The sequence below is a fragment of the Adiantum capillus-veneris genome, chromosome 6 (assembly GCF_014529385.1).
Source record: "Adiantum capillus-veneris isolate H3 chromosome 6, ASM1452938v2, whole genome shotgun sequence".
Lineage (NCBI taxonomy): Eukaryota > Viridiplantae > Streptophyta > Polypodiopsida > Polypodiales > Pteridaceae > Adiantum > Adiantum capillus-veneris.
Genome location: NC_140936.1, coordinates 82,670,430 through 82,694,381, shown reverse-complemented (window position 1 = coordinate 82,694,381; position 23,952 = coordinate 82,670,430). Strand labels below are relative to the sequence as shown.

General features: G+C 43.4%; 1 protein-coding gene across 1 annotated transcript; it reads left to right on the top strand.

The window, feature by feature from the left end:
- Positions 1–2,534: 2,534 nt before the first annotated feature.
- Positions 2,535–5,927, top strand: LOC147455790 (pentatricopeptide repeat-containing protein At4g18520, chloroplastic-like). Its single transcript, XM_086514449.1, has 2 exons — positions 2,535–2,691; positions 2,905–5,927. Exons 1-2 carry the CDS (start codon positions 2,635–2,637, stop codon positions 5,059–5,061), a joined length of 2,214 nt encoding a protein of 737 aa, XP_086370575.1. The 5' UTR covers positions 2,535–2,634; the 3' UTR covers positions 5,062–5,927.
- The last annotated feature ends 18,025 nt before the right edge of the window (positions 5,928–23,952 follow it).

Genomic DNA, 23,952 nt, shown 5'->3' with positions numbered 1-23,952 from the left:
TTTTCACAGGCATAGACAACACCTTCTTGATTGGGAAGGTTGAATAATCTCGACTAACTACATGCATGCAGGTCCTTCCTTCTTCTTTTTTATTTTTGTTTACTCCATTCATGGTGCTGTTGTTGATTCCATTCAGTGGGGCGAGATGTTCAAAGTTGCAGTTCGCTTCCTTGTATTGCACGATAAGAATATGCTCGTCACCAAGGACTCCAGTGACATAGTTTTGTCATTGCCCTCAAATGCCTCTCCCAAGGTGCCTCCCTCACCCTCATCGTCTCAAGTAGCAATCTTGACCGCCTTTCTCATGCTATCGAAGAAACACCCTGCCCCTGCCGAAGTCTTCTGTGTCTCCCACATCCATCCCACTCCTTCATCCCTCAATGATAGAACATGCCTCAAGATTAAATTGCTCCTTGAGACCTCAAACACAATGCATCATCTGCGCTAGGGTCGAAGCTCGTCCATATCCAACTGGCCAAACACCTAGATTTCGATTCCCTAGCTCAAGACAACGAAGCCGAGAGGAGAGAGAGAGTGCACGTCCATAGCTCAAGGGCGTCGTGATCAATGAAAAACCTATTCAGTAGAGCAAGAACAAAGAAGTTAGCATATCCAAAGGCTTTTGATTCAGACAGAGTGGATGTAGAGGAGTCCATTGGAGTTGGAGGAGCACACATGAATGGAGGAGGTGAGCCCGTAGGTCTACAGGTGGTCACCCTGCAAACCAAGTTACACACTCGCAACTCGAGATGGCAAGAAAAGTGGCATGATCCCCTACCCCACTCTCATCTCCCGCTCGCTGAATTAAGTGTCTCTTCGAGTCCCACTGTTAGAATCTCGTAGCCCGAATCTGCTCGAGTTCACAGGCAAGCCGAGGTCACCAACCTCTCGATATGGGAGAACGTGCGTGGACCCTTGCGCTGCGAGCTAGGCTTTGCATGTGCACTACCAGAGGTGCTAGTTGGAGAGAAGGTGGCAAGGCAGTGGCAACCCCATATCTATATATATATATATATATATATATATATATATATATATATATATATAGAGAGAGAGAGAGAGAGAGAGAGAGAGAGAGAGAGGTCCGTTTCAATGCCGAGCTGGCAAGGGGGAAGGGAGGGCGTCACTAATTGGCAAGGGGGAAGGGAAAGCTTGTTCCTTGCATCCACATGGCTGCAAGCAAGGTCTGTTCCTTGCATCCATTGTGCCTCTATAGATTGCCTTAAGGAGTTTACAGGGCAACCACATACACCAGATAGAGGTGGCCTTCCAAATAAGAAAATACGTTCTCATACACCTTCCACACTGTATTTAATGTGATGCACATCCTACAAGCACCTAATCTCCCTCCAGATTTTAGAAGGATCTCCAAATGAGTAATGACCTGCTAGTGCAAATCAACTACACCTTTTAACTTACAATCACAAGTTTACTTTTTTGTGCTTATCTAAAATTCAAATTGTTGGCCTGCCCAACAACTTGCTAGAGGCTCACATACGAGAATGCTCAACTTTTGAATAGACGGCCCGCCATTTTGGAAGGCCTATGTGAAGGCCATCTTACAACAAAATCCCTCCCCCCCCCCCCTAAAAAAAAAAAAGAGGAAAAAAAAACGTGAGCCCACGATCAAGCAGAAAGGGTCTTGCTCTCCCTCGTTACTAAATGACACCTCCTTTTGGGAGGTGGGATCAATGGCTCACGATCACCGGTTGGTTGTGACCGTTGGATTGCCTATGGATGCAAAAGATTCCCGCTTTCTCGAATCCAGGACTTGAACCCACTACCCTCTCCCCCACGGAATTAACTCTACCCACTAGGCTAACGCACGCTCGTTGAAAAGTGTGTGTGTGTGGTAGGTTTATAGATCACAGCGTCGCAGACAAGTTTACACCTACTTCACATCCAGTTCGCATTGAGTTCACACCAACTTTGGTGTGGTGTGCAAACCCTCCCCATTTCACACCGTGTTCACGTTGAGTTCACAGCAAATCTGGTGTGGTGCACATACCTCCGAGTTCACTCTTAGTTCACACCTAGTTCAAATGACGATCGGACGGCCTGGATGGCACCCGCCTCGCCCTCGTCACTATATGGCACGGCTTTGGGTCAAAGGGGATCTAGGGCCCAAATTTGGGACGCGAGGCGGCTTTAATCGCCGTCGTTGGGTCACAAAGTGAACTAGGGGTGAACTAGGGGCGGGTGAACTAAGGGTGAACTAACCGTGAACTAGGGACGGGTAAGCTAGGGGTGGGTGAACTGGGGGCGCTTATGATCATGTGTCATGCCAACATGGATAGCGATGCGCGCTAGGGCATTCGCGTTGCAACCGAGACATCCCAAGTTCGATCCACACCCCGCGAGGCGGGTGAACTAGGGGTGCCATTTTTGCCCCGAGTTCACCCCTAGTTCATGCCTAGTTCACCCCGTGATCCGACGGCCGAGAGTAAAGCCGCCTCGCGCCCCCAAATTTGGGCCCTAGATCCCCCGTGGCCAGAGCCGTGCCATATAGTGACGAGGCCCGCCTCGCGACGCGGTGCCAATTAGTGACGAGGCTCGCTCTCTAGCGTTGTCTCGTAGCAATGGCTCGTCGTTCTTTCATCTACTTCTACTTCTGATATCTTTCTGCGTCTGCAAATGAGGGATAAATCGAGGGCCATGCTGGCAGCCTCTGCGGGACGGCATTCTGTCAAGGTAAGAAAAGCTGTTTCACACACACACACACACACACACACACGCACGCACGCCCGTGCGCGCACAAGGAAAGCGGCGAGCACATTCTCCATGTATGCACCACAAGTAGAATCGCACAGTTTCATCTCTCTCACACACACACACACACAGATTTTTTTCAATTTTCGTGATTGATGATTATACTGTAAGCGGCACCATTTTTCTGTACCACAGAGTGGCGGCAAGGCCACTGACAAATCAATGGCAGAAAGATTATTTGCTTCAGAAGTCAAGCATAGACAGGAAGAGCATGATGAGGAATTAAAAGCAACGAGTTTTTCTTTTCTGACTAGACTAAAAGCCTGTGCTCAGAAGAAGGATTTGTACCAAGTCAGTCGGATACACACGGAGCTTCGCAATGGTGGGTTACTTCAGAAAGACCCATATTTAGGGAGCGCATTGGTCAATGTGTACGCCAAGTGCAGTGCCCTTGTAAAAGCACGGGAAGTTCTCAATGCACTTCCTGCCCGAGATGTCATCACTTGGAACGCTTTGATTGCGGGATATGCCCAACATGGCCGTGGCAAGGAAGCTCTGGGATGTTTTCACGAGATGCAAAGGGAAGGCCTTTCTCCAAATGCAAGCACCTATACTTGCACCTTGAAGGCATGTGGCCTTACACAAGGCCTTCACATAGGTGAGAGAATTCATGGTGAGGTTGCTAGTAAGGGGCTGTTGGAGAAACATGTTGTGCTTGGCAATGCTTTGGTCGATATGTATGTCAAATGTGGTGCCCTTACGAAAGCACAAAAAGTTCTTAATGAGCTTTCTGTCCGAAATGTTGTCTCTTGGAATGCATTGATTGCAGGATATGCCCAACATGGCTGTGGAAAGGAAGCTTTGCGCTGTTTTCACCAGATGCGAAGGGAAGACCTCTCTCCGAATGCGATCACCTATGCTTGCACCTTGAAGGCATGTGGCCTTACGCAAGACGTTCACATGGGTGAGAGAATTCACGATGAGATCTCTAGTCAAGGGCTGTTGCTGAAACATGTTGTGCTTGGCAATGCTTTGGTCGACATGTATGCCAAATGTGGTGCCCTCATGAAGGCACGAGAAGTTCTTGATGGACTTCCTATCCGGGATATCATCACTTGGAATGCGTTGATGGCAGGATATGCCCAGCATGGCTGTGGCAAGGAGGTTCTGGGCTGTTTTCACCAAATGCCAAGGGAGGGCCTTTCTCCAGATGCAATCACATACGCTTGCACCTTGAAGGCGTGTGGCCTCACGCAAGATGTTGACATGGGTGAGAGGATTCACGATGAGATTGCAAGTCACGGGCTGCTGGAGAAAGATATTATACTCGGCAATGCTTTGGTCGATATGTATGCCAAATGCGGTGCCCTTCCGAAAGCAAAAAAAGTGCTTGAGGAGCTTTCTGTACGAAATGTTGTCTCTTGGAGTTCGTTGATTTCAGGCTATGCCCAACATGGCAGTGGCAAGGAAGCTCTGTGCTGTTTTCGTCAGCTGCGAAGTGAAGGCCTCTCTCCGAATGCAATCACCTACGCTTGCACCCTCAAAGCATGTGCCCTTACGCAAGACCTTCACATGGGTGAGAGAATTCACGATGAGATTGCTAGTCAGGGGCTGTTGGAGAAAGGTGTCGAGCTTGGCAATGCTTTGGTCGATATGTATGCCAAATGTGGTGCCCTCACAAAAGCACGAGAAGTTCTTGAAGGTCTTCCTGTCCGGGATATCATCACTTGGAATGCGTTGATTGCAGGATATGCCCAATATGGCTGTGGCAAGGAAGCTCTGGACTGTTTTCACCAAATGCGAAGGGAAGGCCTTTCTCCGGATGCAATGCCCTATGCTTGCACCTTGAAGGCCTGTGGCCTTATGCAAGACCTTCACGTGGGTGAGAGAATCCACAATGAGATTGCTAGTCAGGGGCTGTTGGACAAGCATGTTGAGCTTGGCAATGCTTTGGTCGATATGTATGCCAAATGTGGCGCCCTCATGAAAGCACGAGAAGTTCTTGATGGACTTCCTGTCCGGAACGTTGTCTCTTGGAGCGCGTTGATTGCGGGATATGCCCAGCATGGCTGGGGAAAGGAAGCTCTGGGCTGTTTTCAGGAGATGCGAAGGGAAGGCCTTTCTCCAGATGCAATCACCTATGCTTGCACCTTGAAGGCGTGTGGAATTGCGCAAGACATTGACATGGGTGTGAGAATTCACGATGAGATTGCTAGCCAGGGGCTCTTGGAGAAAGATGTTGTGCTTGGCAATGCTTTAGTCGATATGTATGCCAAATGTGGCGCCCTTAAGAAAGCACAAAAGTTCTTGATGAGCTTTCTGTCCAAAATGTCGTCTCTTGGAGCGCGTTGATTGTTGGATGTGCCAGATGTGAAGTGAGGGTGTCTCGCTAGATGGTCTCTTGAAGTGCTCTTATAGTAGAAGTTGCCCAGCAAGGGCTGACCGAGGAAGCTCACTAAGGTCTACTGGATGAGGGTCAAATGCTTTTGGATAGCCTGAGGGGACAATATGGCATTATACCAGATAAAGACCACTACACTTGTATGGTTGAATTTTTTGGGCAGGCGGAGGCATTTTGACAAAGCTATGAGAGTAATCAAGACAATGCTATCATGTGTTTTTCCTCCAGTTTGGTATGCTCTTCTAAGTGCTTGTCGAAAATGGGGAAATGTGGAGCTTGGAAGACTGGCCTTAGAGCATGCAATTAGATAAACGCAATGCTGCAGCTTGTGTGTTAATTAGTAACATTTATGCAGCTGCTGGCATGCAGGTGGTGGCACAAAACATTGAATGCATGAGAATCAGGAATGCTGCTTGGAAGCTGCCAGGATGTAATTACTGGACTGATGCAGGACTTGTTGTTGGGGATATTGAGCATCCGCAAAGCAGACAAATTTACAGGATCTTGAACTTGAAATTGTTCTTACAAGTGTATTCCCCAAATTTGCATTGGGTCACACGAAATATTCCCTTTGATTTAAAGAAGGGTCTAGTTTGTGAGAAATTGGCCATTGCTTGTGTATATACACCACAAAGGACGGACACACATCACTAAAAACATACATGCGGGGATTGCCATGGTGCCACCCATAGTTGACACATACGGTCACGTACGATGGTTACACGTACGAAGAGTGCGGTACTAATCGAACTAAAAAAAATTAGACGTACGTTGAAGTAACGTACGATGCAAAAAAATAAATCATATATCTTTTAGAGCTTATAGTCTATTATGGGTCGTGACATAGATCTTAGTAATGTAATTACTTAGTATTAAGTACTTACGACTTAAAGGAGATGTCTTACAAGTAAGAACATTAAAGATTTGGCCATGGATATTGGAAACGGCAATGTTCGAAAAAAAGAAGATCATGATTGCATTTGATTTCATTACATAAGTAGAGAGTCGAGGCTCTAGAGATACAAGTGACAAAAAGTAGTTAAAAAAGTAGTGACACAACTCATAGTCTCATGGCCCATGGGTGCAAACTTTAAAGCATAAAGAGAGAGTTCTAAGTGCTCATATCGCTCTCATCACGGGAGTTGTGGTCCGTCGAGCTTGAGCTAGCGGTAGCTGCATCATCTTCATCGCTACTTGTATCAAATGCACTAGATGCAAGACCATAATCTCCCTCACTAAGGATGTTGCCCTCATCATCAAACTCTGGCTCTCTAGGATCCGCAGGCCTAAAAATAAGCACATTCTTCAAAGTGGTGTCCGTCATAGTAGATCCGCTACCCGAGTTTCGTCGCACATAGGTCATGGGTGTCTGTGCCGACGCTCTTCCACTCCCACGAGCAACCAGAGTGGAAGCTCTTCTACCCATAGTCGCCAAAGCTCGCACAACCACCTTCTTGCGGGACCGTGTACGAGAGACACGGCGATCAATCTCCTCCAACTCTAAGTAGAGGTCTTGGAGTATTTGCTCCTTCTTTGGATCGCGATCTTCGTTGAGACTCTTAAGAGTCTCAATGGAGAGCTTGCATTCATCTACATTCACTTATTTTTCATTTACAACAAGGTGAAAGCATGAATAGGTGGAAAGTTGTATATGTGATATAAATAAATAGCATAGCATGACATTGGGGGTGTGGTCACTGGTGCTATATTTCAAACATCCAAATTTATATTCTAAAAAATGTTATACTTAAAAATTCAGCCTTCACACACCCACTTTCTTTCATGAGTAGTTGGCAGTTTCAAACATTGTGCCCTCCCCCCGAGCCCCCACCTCTCTCTCTCTCTCTCTCTCTCTCTCTCTCTCTCTCTCTCTCTCGTGCGCGTGCGTCCTCAAGGTCTACTGTGCTTAGAGCTTCTACTGTGCAAGCTTGGTTGCTTTAAGGACGATTGCAGTAACCGTCCTCTTCTCTTCGAGGTATGTCTTTCCCATTGAACATGTACACTCTCTACTGCTTGAGCACGCGCGCCCCACCTGGGATCATTTAGTTACATTAAGCTGCATTTGGAGCTGCATGAGTGCCACACCGCTCATTTGCAACAAGAGGCGAGCAAAACCTAATGCTGGTGTTGGCTGCATGAGAGGACATAGACTCCCGAGGTAATTTGCTAGTCTACAAGCTGTATGCAACCTTGGGGAAAATCCCATAGCACATCACCTTGAATGCCCTGCTTACAAGAGCAGGCCCATGAAGTTCTTGTTTCTTTTTAGCAGGGATAATAAGCGAGGGCGCACCACGTCTCATGAGTTCATTGGATGACATGCAGGTATATCACTTGAGACTGCATCATGGCACCTTCCTCAAAGCATCCGATTCAAGAAAGCAGCAGTTTAGTTAGGAACATCGAACCATCTCTACATGTGAAGTTTTGTCGTCTTGCCGAGGAATTTCATATGGAGCGTGGATTGCCATTGGAGGGAGTTGATCCGCGTAGTTTGACAGGAAACAATGACATCTCTGAGGAGGACTGGGAAGCTATCTTTATATGCCCAAAGCTTGTTCCGGGTAGCCAGAAGAAAGTGAAGGCATACCATGCTCGGTCGGAGTTCTTACAAAAGCTTGTGTGGAGACACTGGGATGTCTACCAGGAGGGTTCCTTCATGTATGAAGTAGGGACTCAATTTGCAAAGGCCTTTGCATTGGAAAACTGCAGTGAATCTAGCAAACATCAAATTTCTTGGGCTATCTTTGCACAGAGGGCAATGAGAGCCTCAAAAGAAAGACACAACTTGCAAAACAAGATCAAGAGGTGGGAAGAGCAGATGAATGGTAGAGGGAGAGGTTCCAAAACCACTGCTGTCTCTACCAGATCATCATCGAAAACACAAGGTACGTCTGTACCATTGTCAAGCGTGCCTACAGGAGGATGCCTTTCACAATTGGCAGAGGAGGATAGCAGGGCACTTGCAGAAATGAAGAATATTGTAGAGGGCAGATTGCAAGACTATAAGTCAAGACTAGAGGGTGCAAAGAAGCAGATAGAGGATCAAGTCAAATAATTGCATAGGGCTGAGGGTGCTCAAAGCTCAAACACTTTGGCCATAAAGTTGTAAACGGAGATTGATTGCATGCAAGACCCTGTAGCTCGACAATGCCTGATTGATTTGATTGGACAGTTCTCGAGTACGACTAGAGAGAACGTTGATGAATTAAAAACCAATGTGGCTAAAGCAAGGTGCATACCCTCCTACATGTGCTTCACTTTGTTTTGGAGTATGAAGTTCACTTCCATGTGGTTATGTGATTAGAGTGTTTTGGATTGTATGGTTATGTACTGTATGAGCATATTCTATTTCTGCTATGTGCTATATAGCACAAAATATGTGCTATATGGTCACAACATAGCCATCATCTTCATGGAGTGGGTGGTTATATGCTATGTGCCATGTGTGGTTATGTGCTATGTGCTCTATAGTTCAATCTAGGTGCAGCATGTTCACAATAGTACCCTCATCTATTTGGAATGTGTGTGATTCTATGCTATGTGCTCTATGTGGTTATGTGCTATGTGATACATAGCACAATGGACATGTATAATATGTGCTATATAGCATAACCTGTATGCTATATGCTCACAGTATAGCCTTGAAGTGTGTGTTAAATATTGATATGTGCTACATAGCACAATCTTTTTATGTGCTATGTGCTAAATAGCACATTTTGTGTGTTATATGTTCACAATATAGCCTTGGAGTGTGTGGAATAGTGAATTGTGCTATATAGCACAATCTCTATTTTTGCTATGTGCTACATAGCACCATCTCTAATTGTGCTATGTGCTACATAGCACAATATTTGTGCTATATGCTATGTGCTATGTCTCATATAGCCCACTGCATATCATATACCCAACAAGATTGTGCTATATAGCATATAGAGAAAATGTTTGGGCTATATCTGGTATTTAAAAAGTCTCTCTGCTATGATCTACAATGCATACTCTATGTAGCACTTATAGCACATTATACTTGGACTGTGCTATGTGCTATATAGCACAGTGCATATCATATACCACATCAAGCTTGTGTTTATAGCATATAGAGTAAGTGCTTGTCGTATATGTGGTATTGCAAATAAGGGATAAGATTCACGTTGCATATTCTTTTCAACAATCTGCTTTTGTTGGGTTATTGAGACTTAAATTAGATGTGTTGTCTTCTTTGTTTCACAAGCACTACTTGCAGAAGTAGAGACCAACATAGAACAGGAATCAGAGCACTTTAAATTTTTTGTTACCATGGAGAGGACTTCACATAATGTGGGGGCCAGTTTGATGAAGCCTTTTCGTCCTGCGGATTTTGAGCAGAGCATTAGCGAGGTGGCACTTAATGGGTTCTACCATTGTGTAGGACGTGGATTCCCATTCGATGCCAGAAGCTTGGATGTATTCTCCCTGCCTTGCACCCATGGGTACCATATGCTATGCTTCACGCATGTATGTAGGGACTATGGCTATTGTGTTGCACTAGATTACAACATGTTTGTTCCCCCTAGAGCTAAGCATATGATTGGTCTGAAGGTGAAGAGTGAGATGAAAGAATCAAGTGCAGGTAGTCACTGTGTCAATTATTTACTAGTACTATTGCAGGCCCACTTTCCATTGGGAGTTTAAACTCTTGCATTTAATGAAATCATTTGCAGGTACAGACATTGCAGCAGAGACCTGTATACAAGAATCATTGAGGACAAAAACAGAGAGAGTCTCTACGCAGGCCACTGGTAGGTACCAAAATCAGTATTTATGTGTGTATTTTAGGATACTCCAAGTGAGACTTTGTAAATAGCTTGCTTTGTAGAACAATCATCGCATGCTTGCTCCAACAAGACGATGCATTCCACAAGGAAGAATGGCCTGATTACCCTAGGGATGTAGCCAGCCCTTGAAGCGGAGTCTACCCCAGGGATGCAGTACGTGGAGTAGTTGAAGACATCTTGATGGCAAAGTCTTCTGCAGTCAAATCACCTAGGCAACAACTAACTCCAAGAAGGCTGTTGCGTTCTCCGTTGAGTGCCAAAGCATCACCAAGTTCTCTCACTAGAGATGAAGCATCAGATGAGGCAGTTGCATATGCGGTGAAAGCAACACCCCCTCTAGCAGGGAAGAAGACAACACCAAAGCGCAAGAAATCGACTCCCAAGAACTTAGGTGGAAGTCCCACAATGGATATACCTCTTGATTCATTTAGGAAGAGGAAGAAACCAAATGCAAAGCAATGAGTGTGTTTTTGTTGTAACTTCATGCAATTAGAAGATGTCTTTAGAAGGCATGTGCAATCCATTGCACCTCTATTGTATCCATGCTCATTGATGAATCAAGTGTTGGAATTTGTTAGTGACATGTCTCTTAATTCTTTGCATCGAGTAGTTGCAAACTATTTGATTTATTTTCTGTACATGTTGAGTAATATGTTTCTACTTTCTCTTGTTGTAGATAATCAAGAAGCTGAAAAAAGAGGAACTTGCATGAGACGCACTCGCTCTTCAGGGTTTCTAGATGAGGGGTCTGTAGGTTCATTGTCTCAGTCTTATCCTGTGAAGAATCCAAGAAGGGGTGCTACAGCTTCCAGGGGGGTTACATGCAAAAAAAAATTGTCTTTTGATACAGTTGAGGGGTCTGTAGGTTCACTAGCTCAGTCTTATCTTGTGAAGAATCCAAGAGGGGGTGATACAGCTTCTAGGGGGGTTACAGGTAAAAAAAAAGAGTCTTTTGATACAGTTGATCCGTGCACACCTACTAGTACTGCTGAATTTGTTCCAAATGTGCCTAATGCAGTTGATGTGCAGGTTGTGTATGATGATGTGCATATAGATATTGACCGTGCTAAACTTGAAAAGGGTACATTACCCACCCCCACCATAGTTGAATCTGGCACAGATGCCATTGATGATGCTATGATAGTTGATGCTTGCATAGATGCCATTGCTAATGCTACGCTAGTTGATGCCTGCACAAATGACATTGTGGATGCTATGGAAGTTGATCCTCACACAGATTCTGCTGCTGATGGCAATGTTAATGATGGTGGAACATAAATTATTGTTCATGCTGTCATAGATGCCCTTCTTGATGCAGTTGTGGATATGGGTACAAATGCCACTGTTGAATCTGGCACAGATGCCATTGATGATGCTACCACAGTTGATGCCTGCACAGATGTCATTGCTGATGCTACGATAGTTGATGCCTGCACAAATGACATTGTGGATGCTATGGAAGTTGATGCTAGCACAGATGCTGCTGCTGATGGCAATGTTAATGATGGTGGAACAGAAAGTATTGTTCATGCTGTCATAGATGCCCTTCTTGATGCAGTTGTGGCTATGGGTACAAATGCCACTATTGAGGATACGAGAGGCATGGGTGAGGAGGTCCTCATCGAGAGAGAAGCTGGAACACGTGAGGCAGTGGGTGCAAGTGAGGCAGTGGTCTGTCCAAGTGATGCAGTTGATAACATTGTTGATGCAGAGGAGGCGAAGGGTACAGATGCCGCTGTTGAAGATATGGGAGGCTTGGGTGCGGAGGACCTCACTAAAAGAGTACCTGGAATAGCAGTGGGCAACGGTGATGTCGTGGCTTCTGCCGACACAGCTGAGGCAGGTGATAGAGCATTTCAATCGGGAGAGGCAATGGGAGAAGTTGTCGCGGCTGCTACGGACATGAAAGAGGCAAATACACATAATACAACTGAGGCATGTATAGAGAAAAACAATGAGGCTGGGAAAGACACAGAGGTGCCCACTGACAGAGTAGCTCAATCGGGAGAGGCAATGGGAGAACATTTCATGGCTACTGTGGAAACAAAAGAGGCAGTTACACATGATACAACTGAGTCTTGTACAGATCGCACTGTTGGGAATACCAAAGGTAAAAGTCCAGAGGTCCCTATGGGTCGAGCGGCTGCTACAGATACAAATGAGGCAGGCACAAAGAATGCTGATAAAGAGGCCAAAAATGGACATGAATATGAGAGGCAAGAGAGGCCAGAGTGTCTTGTGGTAATGCCAGTACAGATTGTTGCACTGCCTCCTACGTCTTGTGAGGACACGAAGAGAAGGGACAATTTATGCATCATACTAAATGTGAATGGGCTTCTCATAAGGAGGTATAAGGTCTCCTTCTACAAAGGAATAGCGAGAAGCAGTACTCCTGATTGGGCAAGATCAAGGTATCAGGTAGTCACTGGGCCAAATGCTACGGGAAAGATGCAATTTGAATATGTGGTCAGGCCCAATGCATCAATCTTTTTGCATGCACTGTTGCAAAGAGCACAAGTTGCACTATGGAGCTGCATGACCTAGGACAATCTAGCACTTGCTTTGAGTGCATGCGTTCCTAGGCTGAACAAACATTTTTTCCTCGATATTATCGATCAAGAGGGGTGTAGAGAGGCGAGCTTTAAGCTAAATGAAGTTCATGGGATCCCTCCATGTAGAGATAACGCAAAGCCCATATTTTTCAAGTGTTTGAAAGACTTTTGGAAGCACTATCCTAAGTTCAACTCTGATAATACACTGGTGGTGGATGACACACTCTACAAGTGTCTGCTCAACCCTCCCGGGACTTGGGTTTGTCCTGCTTCATTTGAACCAGCAGAGATTTGTCAGTCCCAAATTTACTTGGTTAGCATATTGTTCCCTTGGTTAGTCAAGTGGACAGTTTTACCCAGCCCTAATGCTTATGCAAAGATGAACCAGTTTGAAAATCCTTCGGACATAGTGTCTGCTCGTGTCATCAGCCACTATAGAAGTCAACGAGAAGTATGTAGGGAAGGTTGATTGTGATTATGGAATCATGTATACAGCATTTTGCGCCTTGCGATTGTTGGGGTATAAAGCCCAATGTGGTCGCCCAGGTAAGTGGGCGGGCCGCCAGGTATGTACACATATTCTTTTGTAAAAACCTAATAAGAACTCACTATGCTCAACACATTACAATAGAGCGAGTTCACCATATCGTCGTGCTCTTCTTCTCGCACTCTCTCTCGCGTCACACTTCCACTCGTACTCCTTCAACTGGTATCAGAGCTCAGATCGAGGCTCGGGGCAGCATTTGCAGGTAGCTAGAGTCACCTGCTCAGATTGGAGTGAGATTCGATAGGCGAAGACACGGCCCCAAATCTTGTGGGAGAGCCCAAAGCCCTCGGTGTTCTCAGAATTTCATTCTGAGGTCATCTCGGCCAACGTTCGGCTTCGACAAAGTTCTGCGCAGGCCATTTTCGACTACGTGGTCTCAGCGGGTGCAGATCCGACTTTGAAAATTTGGGGTTTCGGCTTACGACTGCAGGTGCTGAGGATATTGGCACTCCCAGAGTGTTGATTTGTGGTTGTCTACACATCGAAGGACGGCTCACAGTTCTTGGAGGCGTGTCACATACGACACGGGCACATCTACACACAGACTGTAGGCGACATCCACTAGTTCATCAGGTAGCTTGTGTTTGTTGCTTGATATTCTAGATTTCATCCTGACATTGCAGGTACTTCCACATGGGATGTATTGTCAGAGATGATGTATGTCTTGAGGGTTTGCTGGCTGTGAGTCACGCAGCAAACAACCGCCGTAGCGGTTACAACATATAGTGGGAAATTTGTGGATGTATGATTTTGTGGGAAGTTTATGTATTTTCAGATTCACTACAACCTTTGTTGAGGGTCGAGTGAGGTTTTATTGAGCTGGGGGATTCTCGAATGTTGAGATCCTTTCGGTGATACAGGTCTTGGAGTGATCCCTCAAGCACCCTTAGATAGGCAGCTAGGATGTATTGACTGTGAGTTAGACAGTTGGGATTGCATCTTTGCTTTACTGCCGTTGAGGCATTGTCGCAGTCTATGCTTACAGGATAGTGACAGAACAGTGAGAGACAGTACAGGTGCAAGACAGGTTTACCCGCAGCTTACAGTGTCAGAGAGACAGAGTTTTTGAGCTGTTTTTTGGTCTGTTTTTGAGTACACCAGATCCATTTTACAAAGGAGACTTTGCCGAAATTTATGCAGAATCTGAAGCTTTCTTGGTTCATTTGACAGGTTGATATTGGTCCAGAGGTCAGTTTACAGGGGAAACTCTGCCGAATTTTTCCCAGGAAAGTAAACTACTGTGAAGCGTAGCTATGGCTGGATCACAGGACATTGCTCTTTACAATATCAAGAAGCTGGATGGAACCAATTTCCCATTGTGGAAGAAGCAAATTTGGCACGTGTTGGTACACAAGAAGCAGATAAAACCTATAAAGCTCAAGGGGATAAAACCACAAGATATGGACGAAGATGAATGGAGAGAAATGGATGAATTGGCACTTTCTACCATTATGCTGACTTTGGCAGAAAGCGTTTACTTCAATGTAGCAGATGAGATGTCGGCTTATGAAGCATGGACAAAGCTGAGTGATCTTTATGAGAAGCAGAGTGCAGCTTCACAGGTATACTGGCTTAAGAATCTTGTTGACTTGAAGATGAAAGAAGGGACACCTATGTCCAATCATCTGAATGAATTCAACACCATCTACAGTCAGTTGTCAGCTCAAGGTGTCAAGTTTGATGAACCTGTTAGAGCTATGTTCCTGTTGATCACATTGCCGGAAAGTTGGGACACTTTTCACACAGCTTTGAGTAATTCTGCACCTCCAGATGGTTTGAACATAGCAGGTGTAGAAGGAAGTCTGCTTACTGAAGAAACCAATAGAAAGACAATGGACTAAGGCAAAGGAACAGCCTTAGTTGTCAGGGGAAGGACCAAAGAAAAGTACAAAAGTGGAAAGAGGAATCAGTCTCGTAGCAAGTCCCGCAGTGCTAAAGGCAAGAGTGACATAGAATGCTACCATTGTGGCAAGAAGGGTCACATGAAAAGAGACTGCAGAGAATGGAAAGCAGAAAAAGGCAAAGAGAAAGCTGAAGACCATGGTGAGAAGAACAAGTCCTCAGTGAAGATTCAAGAAATAAATGTGACAAACACTGTTGCAGAGGATGACACTCTAGTGTCAGGAGACATCTACTTCTTGAAGAATACAATGGACTCAACTCTTCTCACAACATCTGATGGAAATGCACTGAGTGACTGGATTATAGACTCAGGGGCATCACTTCATGTGTCTCCAAACAAGGAGTGGTTTACCTCTTATGTGACCACTAAAGATCATGTTCGGCTTGGCAATGGGCAGACATGTGAGATCTTAGGTGTTGGAGATGTTCAATTGAAGTTTTCAGAATGGATCTTCTTTCACGCTGAAGAATGTGAGACATGTTCCCACAATTACAAAGAGCTTGATCAGCACAGGTTTACTTGATGATGCTGGCTACGTCACCACTTTTGGACAAAACATGTGGAAGATATCCAAGGGTTCGATGACAGTAGCACATGGAGTAAAGTCTAGAGGACTTTACATGATTTATGTATCAAATGTCTCTAAAAATGTAATCAATGTAACCGAGCAGCCAAACGTTTCTTTGTGGCATAGCCGGTTAGGACATATGTCCAAGAAGGGAATGGAAATCTTGTCTCGTTCTGGTTATTTGCCTGTCTTTTCATTTAATGATTTTGAATTTTGTGAACATTGTCTGTATGGTAAGCAAACACAGCAGCCACATAAGCATAGAAGCAATAGAAGAGATACACAGTTGGCACTTGTTCATAGTGATTTGGGTGGACCTATGCCTAACCTATCTCTAGGGGGAGCTTCTTACTTTATGACATTTATGGATGATTACTCGAGGAAAGTATGGTTTTACTTTCTCAAGCAAAAGGATGAAGCGTTTAGTGTTTTCAAAACGTTTGTGACACTTGTGGAGAATCAGAGTGGCAAGAAGCTTAAATGCTTACGCACTGACAATGGTGGAGAGTATGTTTCAAAGACCTTTCAGGACTTTTGTGAGTCAAAAGGTATAAAACGTGAACTTAATGCTCCTTACAATCCTCCTCAAAATGGTGTTGCTGAGAGGATGAATAGGACCATACAAGAGAAGGTCAGAAGTATGTTGTCTAATTCATAGCTGCCAAATGGGTTTTGGGCTGAAGCTGTATCAACAGCTGTTCATCTTATAAATAGATCTCCTAGCAAGGTTTTGCAGAAGGATTCAGTGCCAGAGATGGTATGGTCAGGCAAAATGCCCTCATACAAGCATCTTAGAGTCTTTGGCTGTGAGGCATATACTCACGTTCCAAAGGAATTTAGGAACAAACTTGAGCCAAAGAGTAGAAAGTGCATCTTTCTAGGCTATGGTAATTCTGGTGAGATGGGGTACAGACTTTGGGATCCCGAATCCAGAAAGGTTATCCGCAGCAATGATGTTCACTTTAATGAATCCAAATATCATTCTAAACCAGAGAGGGTTGAGGAGATTAGAAGAGTTGTCTTCCAAGAAGATGGACTTGCACGTGCAAGACAAAATGTCAGGGCTCAAGAGGAGCAAGGACATGATAGATTGGAACCACACGTTGTGGCTGAGCCTGAGCCACCTATTTTGCGTAGATCTGGATGTATCACGCGACCTCTTGATCGGTTTGTTCCATCTATGAACTATGTCATGTTGACTGATTGCAATGAGCCTTCATGTTACAAGGAAGTAGTGCAAATGAAGGACTCCGGTAATTGGCAATTGGCCATGCAGTCAAAGATGACAGCTCTGCATAAAAACCAGACATGGAAGCTAGTTAAATTACCACAAGGCAAAAAGGCTCTACCTTGTAAATGGGTTTACAGGTATAAAATCACCGCTCATGATAGTCAGCCAAAGTACAAAGCAAGGCTTGTTGCCAAGGGCTTTAAGCAAGAACAAGGCATTGACTTTGATGAAGTCTTCTCTCCGGTGGTCAAGATGACTACATTGAGATGCTTTCTTGCATTGGTTGCCATATTAGATTTGGTGTTGCACCAAATGGATATCAAGACAGCGTTCTTGCATGGTGATCTAGATGTGGAAATTTACATGCAGCAACCAGAAGGGTTTGTTGAGAAAGGCAAAGAAGATTTGGTATGCCAGTTGTTAAAGAGTCTTTATGGCTTAAAACAATCACCGAGGGCATGGTACCATAAGTTCCACAAGTTTATGCTTTCTCAAGGCTACAAACGTAGTGAGTTCGATCACTGTCTATATACAAAGAAGGCTAAGGATGGCAGTTGGCTGATCCTTATTTTGTATGTGGATGACATGTTGATTGCTGGCAAGCACTTGGAAGAAATTTCAGCTTTGAAGTCAAAGATGGCAAAATCGTTTGACATGAAAGACATGGGTGAGGCAAGTCATATACTTGGTATGCGCATTGAGAGAGACAGATCAAAGAAGTTGATTTGGTTATCTCAAACAGATTATATTGACAAGGTTTTGCAACATTTCAATATGGAGAAGGGAAAGGCATTGAGTGTTCCATTGCCACCATATGTGAAACTTAGCAAACAAGATTGTCCTGTGTCTGAGAAAGAACAGACTGACATGGATAAGATTCCATATGCTTCTGCAGTGGGTAGTTTGATGTATGCAATGATTTCTACTTGCCTAGACATTGCATTTGCAGTGGGAGTAGTAAGTTGATACATGTCAAACCCAGGCAAGAAACATTGGGAGGCAGTGAAAGGAATATTGAGATACCTGAAAGCTACAAAGAGTATGCGTATATGCTATGGGAGTCAGGAGCTAAGTGTAAGGGGTTTTACAGACTCAGATTATGCAGGTGACTTAGACAAGCGAAGGTCTACGTCAGGGTATGTCTTTACATTGGCTGGTGGAGCAGTATCATGGCGTTCTAGATTACAAGATTGTGTTACTCAGTCTACTACAGAGGCTGAATATGTTGCAGCATTAGAGACATGCAAAGAATCAATTTGGCTTAATTGACTAGTAACAGATTTGGGAATCAAAGAAGAGATGCCTGTGTTATATTGTGATAGTCTGAGTGCTACACAATTGGCTCGCAATCCAGTTTATCACTCAAAGACAAAGCATGTGGATGTGAAGTATCATTTCATCAGGGAAATTCTCGAGGATAAGCAAATTCAGCTTGTCAAAGTTCACACCACAGAAAATCATGTTGATCTACTTACAAAAGGACTTCCCTCAGAGAGCTTTGCGCATTTTCGCAAGCAGTTAGGTGTAGGGTAGTACATCACATCTCTACATCTCTTGTATATTAGCTTCTCTCACACTTAAAGTACCACATTGGACTTTAAGTGGGAGGTTGTTGGGGTATAAAGCCCAATGTGGTCGCTCAGGTAAGTGGGCGGGCCGCCAGGTATGTACATATATTCTTTTGTAAAAACCTAATAAGAACTCACTATGCTCAACACATTACAATAGAGCGAGTTCACCATATCGTCGTGCTCTTCTTCTCGCACTCTCTCTCGCGTCACACTTCTGCTCGTACTCCTTCAGCGATTACTATACAAAAAACTGACATGTTCAAAGTTCTCTAAACTTAATGATTGAATGATGTAATTTTATTTTGGTGATATGATGTTGTCATACTCTAATAGAGTCCTGCTACATGGCACACATAATAGCATAGACAGGACCATCGGGCTATTATTACACATAGTTATGCTATATAGCACTCATACTGCAAGAAATACTATGACATAATATCATAGATAGGGAGATTGGCCTCTTATTACACACACTTACGTTATATGGCACACATAGTGCTCTCAATATGTAATATATCTCTTTCACATACCACACATCATATCATAGACAGGAACATTGTGCTATGTGATACACACACTTTTACTGTATAGCACACATGTTGCTATCTTACTACAATAGAGTCCTTTTATAACATAGACAGGGACATTGGGCTATTATTACACACACTTGTGAAATATAGCACACATAATAGCCTAGGTAGAGACAATGGACTATCTTGACACATTACTTGGCTACATATCACATATAGTAGCATGTACACAACTCCATAACACCCAATGGGTAGCTATTCATAAGAGTGAGATGTTTAACTTGAGAGTTATTCATTGTAAGAATGAGACATGTTTACCTGAGATTCATCAAGAAAGTGAATGGGATGCTCTTGATAATGTTTTCTTCCCAATCATTTCCAACAAATATCTTGGCTAACTTTTTTTAAGGTGCAACATGTTCACAATAGTAACCTCATTATCTGAAATGTGTGTGATTCTATGCTATGTGCTCTGTGTGGTTGTGTGCTATGTGATACATAGCACAATGGACATGTGTAAGGAGATACTGAATGGTGAAGGCTGTATAACATAATATAATCCTGTTAAATAGGTATCATGCTGCTTCATAGGGCATGGCATTGTAAATGGTTTCATGTAGTTTCGGAGATCAATAATATGTCTTTGAGGTAGCATCTACCAAAGGCATGTCAAACTTGATTGCCCAAACAAGGTGAGAGTACAGGTTAGTAACTCCCCTATCATCAAGTAGAGTGTAGTGATTTGGGTCCCCCTCTTGCTGTTGATAATAACACCCTGTGACAACATAAGTGTTTTTATCACATTTGTTTTTCCACTTATCTCTTAAGATGCAATCTGTCATCCATTTTCTCTTTGTACATCTCAAAAGAAAGAACTATACACCTTCTGCATTGCCAGCGTCTGCATTGACTGCAAAGTTATCACCTTCAATGAGATACTCACTCAGCATATCCTGGGATCCCTCAAACATTGCAGCTTCATCTTCTGGTACCTCAGTCTCTTCTGGTACCTCAGAGAGTGGTTTCAATTCCTTATGTGTCCACTTGCCTGCATATGATTTGCTAGAACAAGTCCTCCAATGGCCCTTCATGCAAGCATCACAAAAACAAGAAAGCCGCCTGGTCCTTAATTGAGTAGGATCATGACGACAAAAGCCTGAAATGCAATGGAGTGATCGAGATCCTGGTACTCTCTCACAACCCCATAGATTAGACCTCTCCACTTTTGTCTCTTTTACTAGCCAAAATTTCATGTTTATAGTAGGACCTGCTTTAGTGGATTGTGCATAAGAGCTACATGCAGCATTGGACATTGTTCTCATAAAAAATGCAACCACGTCTATAGCTTGCCTAAGAACAACTCCATTACTCTTGAGTTGTTCATGTGTAAGGGATCTCTTTATCATAGCGCCAGCGCCATCATGCTCCCCCTTGGCATGGCCAGAGCCAAAAAAATTCCATGTCATCTCTGTACCTGTTAGTTGGTAATATCTAGCACAAAGTAAAATGTCCTTGCAGCCTTGAATTGCGAGGCTGCACCATCTGACCACACCCAATGCTTCTTGAAATTCAGCCCTTGGTCTTTAAGCCACTGATCACAAAGAATAAAACAATGATGGACAAATAGCGTATCATGTTGCCTATCATCGGAGATGTAGAAATGCATATGCTTGATAATACTGTCATCTTCGTTGTCACGCATGTACATTATGTGAACAAGGATGGTGCATTGATTTGTATGCCAATGCATGGATTTTACTTCATTTTGCTCTTTGAACGAGTAATTTTCAGCAAAGTCTACTACCGATATAATGGTATCTGAAGGAAACACCTTCAAACATTCTTTGTATTGATGTGCCTGCCATCTGTAAGTGAAATTGTGCTCGATGAAGATTCTAATGTCATCTTTTATCCTCCCTGTCAGCTCACTTAAAGCCACCTGTTTGAGTGACAACATCTTTCTCTTACTTAGACCATGCTTAGTTTGAACTTTAATGTCCTCGAAGACTTGCAGTGGAACTGTCTTTGTCATCTCTGCATGTTCTCGTGGACAAAGGCTGAGCTTTCCACACCACAGTTTTGCATTAGCCCATCAAGCAGGTGTGTTTATGGAACATATCCCCCTCAGCCTTTCTACATACGCATGATTCCCACAACTTCGTGATCCCTGAAAACGAGTGCTCAACAGCAAGACATTCTGCATTCACCCCATCTAATTTGCAAACATTGCATTTACATGTGCGTGACCTCCTATGAAAATCAAAAGCAGATGAGCGCATAACATTAAACGCATCTTTGAGATACATCAGTTTGATATGATAAACACAACAACAAGTATTTTGATCTTTCAAATTTCCCACGAACCAAGGCTTCAGCTTCTCAAAGGACCTTTGCCCAATTGTCACATGTGGGTGGCTATCTTTAAACTTCAAGAAATACTCTGTCTGCTTGAAAAAAAAATTCATTAGAATTACATTTTGCTATATATCACACATAATAGCATAGCTACAGATGCATTGGTATAAATACATATAGCTATGCTACATAGCACAGATAATAGCATAGATAGATAACTCAGCTTTCATTACATGCTCAATTTTGCTATATAACACATAATAGCATAGATAGGGATTTTTAGTTGTTACTACACACACATCACACACGTCTGCTATATAGCACACATAGTGCTCTCATATTATAACACAGTTCTTCTACAAAACACACAAAAGAGCATAGACAGGGATATTGTGCTACACATATCACACTCTGCATAGCACACATAATAGCATAGACATGGATACCGTGCTACTATTACACTAACATCTGCTATGTAGCACGCATAGTGCTCTCATAATATTATATAATCTGATAGCACACATAATACCATAGATAGGTATATTGTGCTATTATACACACATGTCTGCTATATAGAAGACATGATGTTGTCATACTCTGATAGAGTCCTACTACATGGCACACATAATAGCATAGACAGGACCATCGGTCTATTATTGCACATAGTTATGCTATATAGCACTCATACTGCAAGAAATACTATGACATAATAGCATAGATAGGGACATTGGCCTCTTATTACACATACTAACGCTATATGGCACACATAGTGCTCTCAATATGTAATATAGCTCTTTCACATACCACACATCATATCATAGACAAGAACATTGTGCTATTCTTACACACACTTTTACTGTATAGCACACATGTTGCTATCTTACTACAATAGAGTCCTTTTACATTGCACACTTATAGCATAGACATGGACATTGGGCTAAACTTGTGCAATATAGCACACATAATAGCCTAGGTAGAGACAATGGACTATCTTGACGCATTACTTGGCTACATATCACATATAGTAGCATGTACACAAGTCCATAACACCCAATGGGTAGCTATTCATAAGAGTAAGATGTTTCACTTGAGAGTTATTCATTGTAAGAATGAGACATGTTTACCTGAGATTCATCAAGTAAGTGTATGGAATGCTCTTGATAATGTTTTCTGCCCAATCGTTTCCGACGAATGTCTTTCTTGTTTGGAGACACCCTACTGTGCTCTATCCAAAATGTAATAATTGTCTGCTTCAATTCCTCCGATAAGGACCCAGCATTTCCAGACTTCCTTTTACATAAGTCGAACCTCAGCGTACTTGACATAGGATCGCTGTCAAGTCTACCCAAAGCTGAATATAAATTCGTTGGATGAACATTTAATAGCTTTGCCACTTTATGTAGAGTAACACCTCTACCTTGGCTCCCATTATCATGCAGTAATCCATTCACCAGCATGCTGAATGTGCTTCGTCTTAAAAACATCTCGTCAGCTGATTTTGGAATCTTTAATTCCTGTAAGGAGACCTTGAGTGCAGAAATAAGGCCATTTGCAGGAAGATACAAATCTTCACAGAATGGAAATATTCTATCATCATTGAAAACACCTTGAAGGATTGCATTCTTATCTTCTTTCCCGTAACTATGCAACTGTCTCACAATGTGCTGAACAATATTCTGAATAGTATGTTGATTCTTGTCTTCCTTTGTGTGTACATCGACGTCCTCCCTATGACAATCTTCCCTGTGACAATCTTCCACTCCAATGTTGAAGCTTTGTTGTACTTGCTTTCTTGCACGACATCGCTTTCTGTACTCACGTTTAGCCTGTGCTTCATACTTCCTCACTGCAATAATTTCATCCTCATTTAGACAAGCCTTTCTCTTGGAGTGCACCTGCATATGAACTATATCTATTCCATGTGCCTCATCATAAAATCCTTCGTCCACCATCCTGGACCAGTCTGCAGTAGTTTGAAATGAATGAAGTCGTACAAAACTTCCTGATTGTAATAGTGAACTAAAATCCATTTGTGCTCCATTGTTGAGTTCAAGAAGCTCCATTGCTGCTTGTGAGGAGATATGAGCTGGAACCAAAGCAAGAGGAAAAGAGTCTCCATCATCCATATTCTGAACAGGAGAGTAGGAGAGAGAGAGAGAGAGAGAGAGAGAGAGAGAGAGAGAGAGAGAGAGAGAGAGAGAGAGAGATGGAGATGGGCATTGGAGGCCATCTGAGAGAGAGAGAGAGAGAGAGAGAGAGAGAGAGAGAGAGAGAGAGAGAGAGAGAGAGAGGGAGAGGGAGAGGTCCATGCGTGCTAACCGCTCCATGTCTTTCAATCTGAGTAGTGGAATCGTGAAGTCAGTTATCTTACCTATATTCTTTTACCAATATTCTTTTAAAAATTATTGACTTAAAAGCCCATCTATGGTGCCATCCATAGCATCATACTTGGTGTCCATGACACCAAGTATTTAGACACCATTCTATGCTTTCACCCAACATGCAAGGAGATTAATGGAGTTAGCAATTTGGCATGGCAAAAATATGAGCACATCATACATGTGAAAGCATAAATAAAGAGTAGGATGTAACCAAGTCAATTACCTGCTTAGCCATTGGTATCTCCTGCATGGACCGCAACATGCATAAATTGGAGTGACAATAGATAATCCGTTGTTTCGTAGAAAGCTTGTTGCGGATCTTGGTGTGTATGAGAGAATACGCCGACCAATTTTGCTCACATGCACCCGATGAGCAATCCTAGAGCA

Coding starts and splice junctions, on each gene's coding strand:
- LOC147455790 (XM_086514449.1), top strand. CDS start 2,635: ATGAGGGATAAATCGAGGGCCATGCTGGCAGCCTCTGCGGGACGGCAT. Junction 2,692..2,904: donor CGGGACGGCATTCTGTCAAG/GTAAGAAAAGCT, acceptor TCTGTACCACAG/AGTGGCGGCAAGGCCACTGA.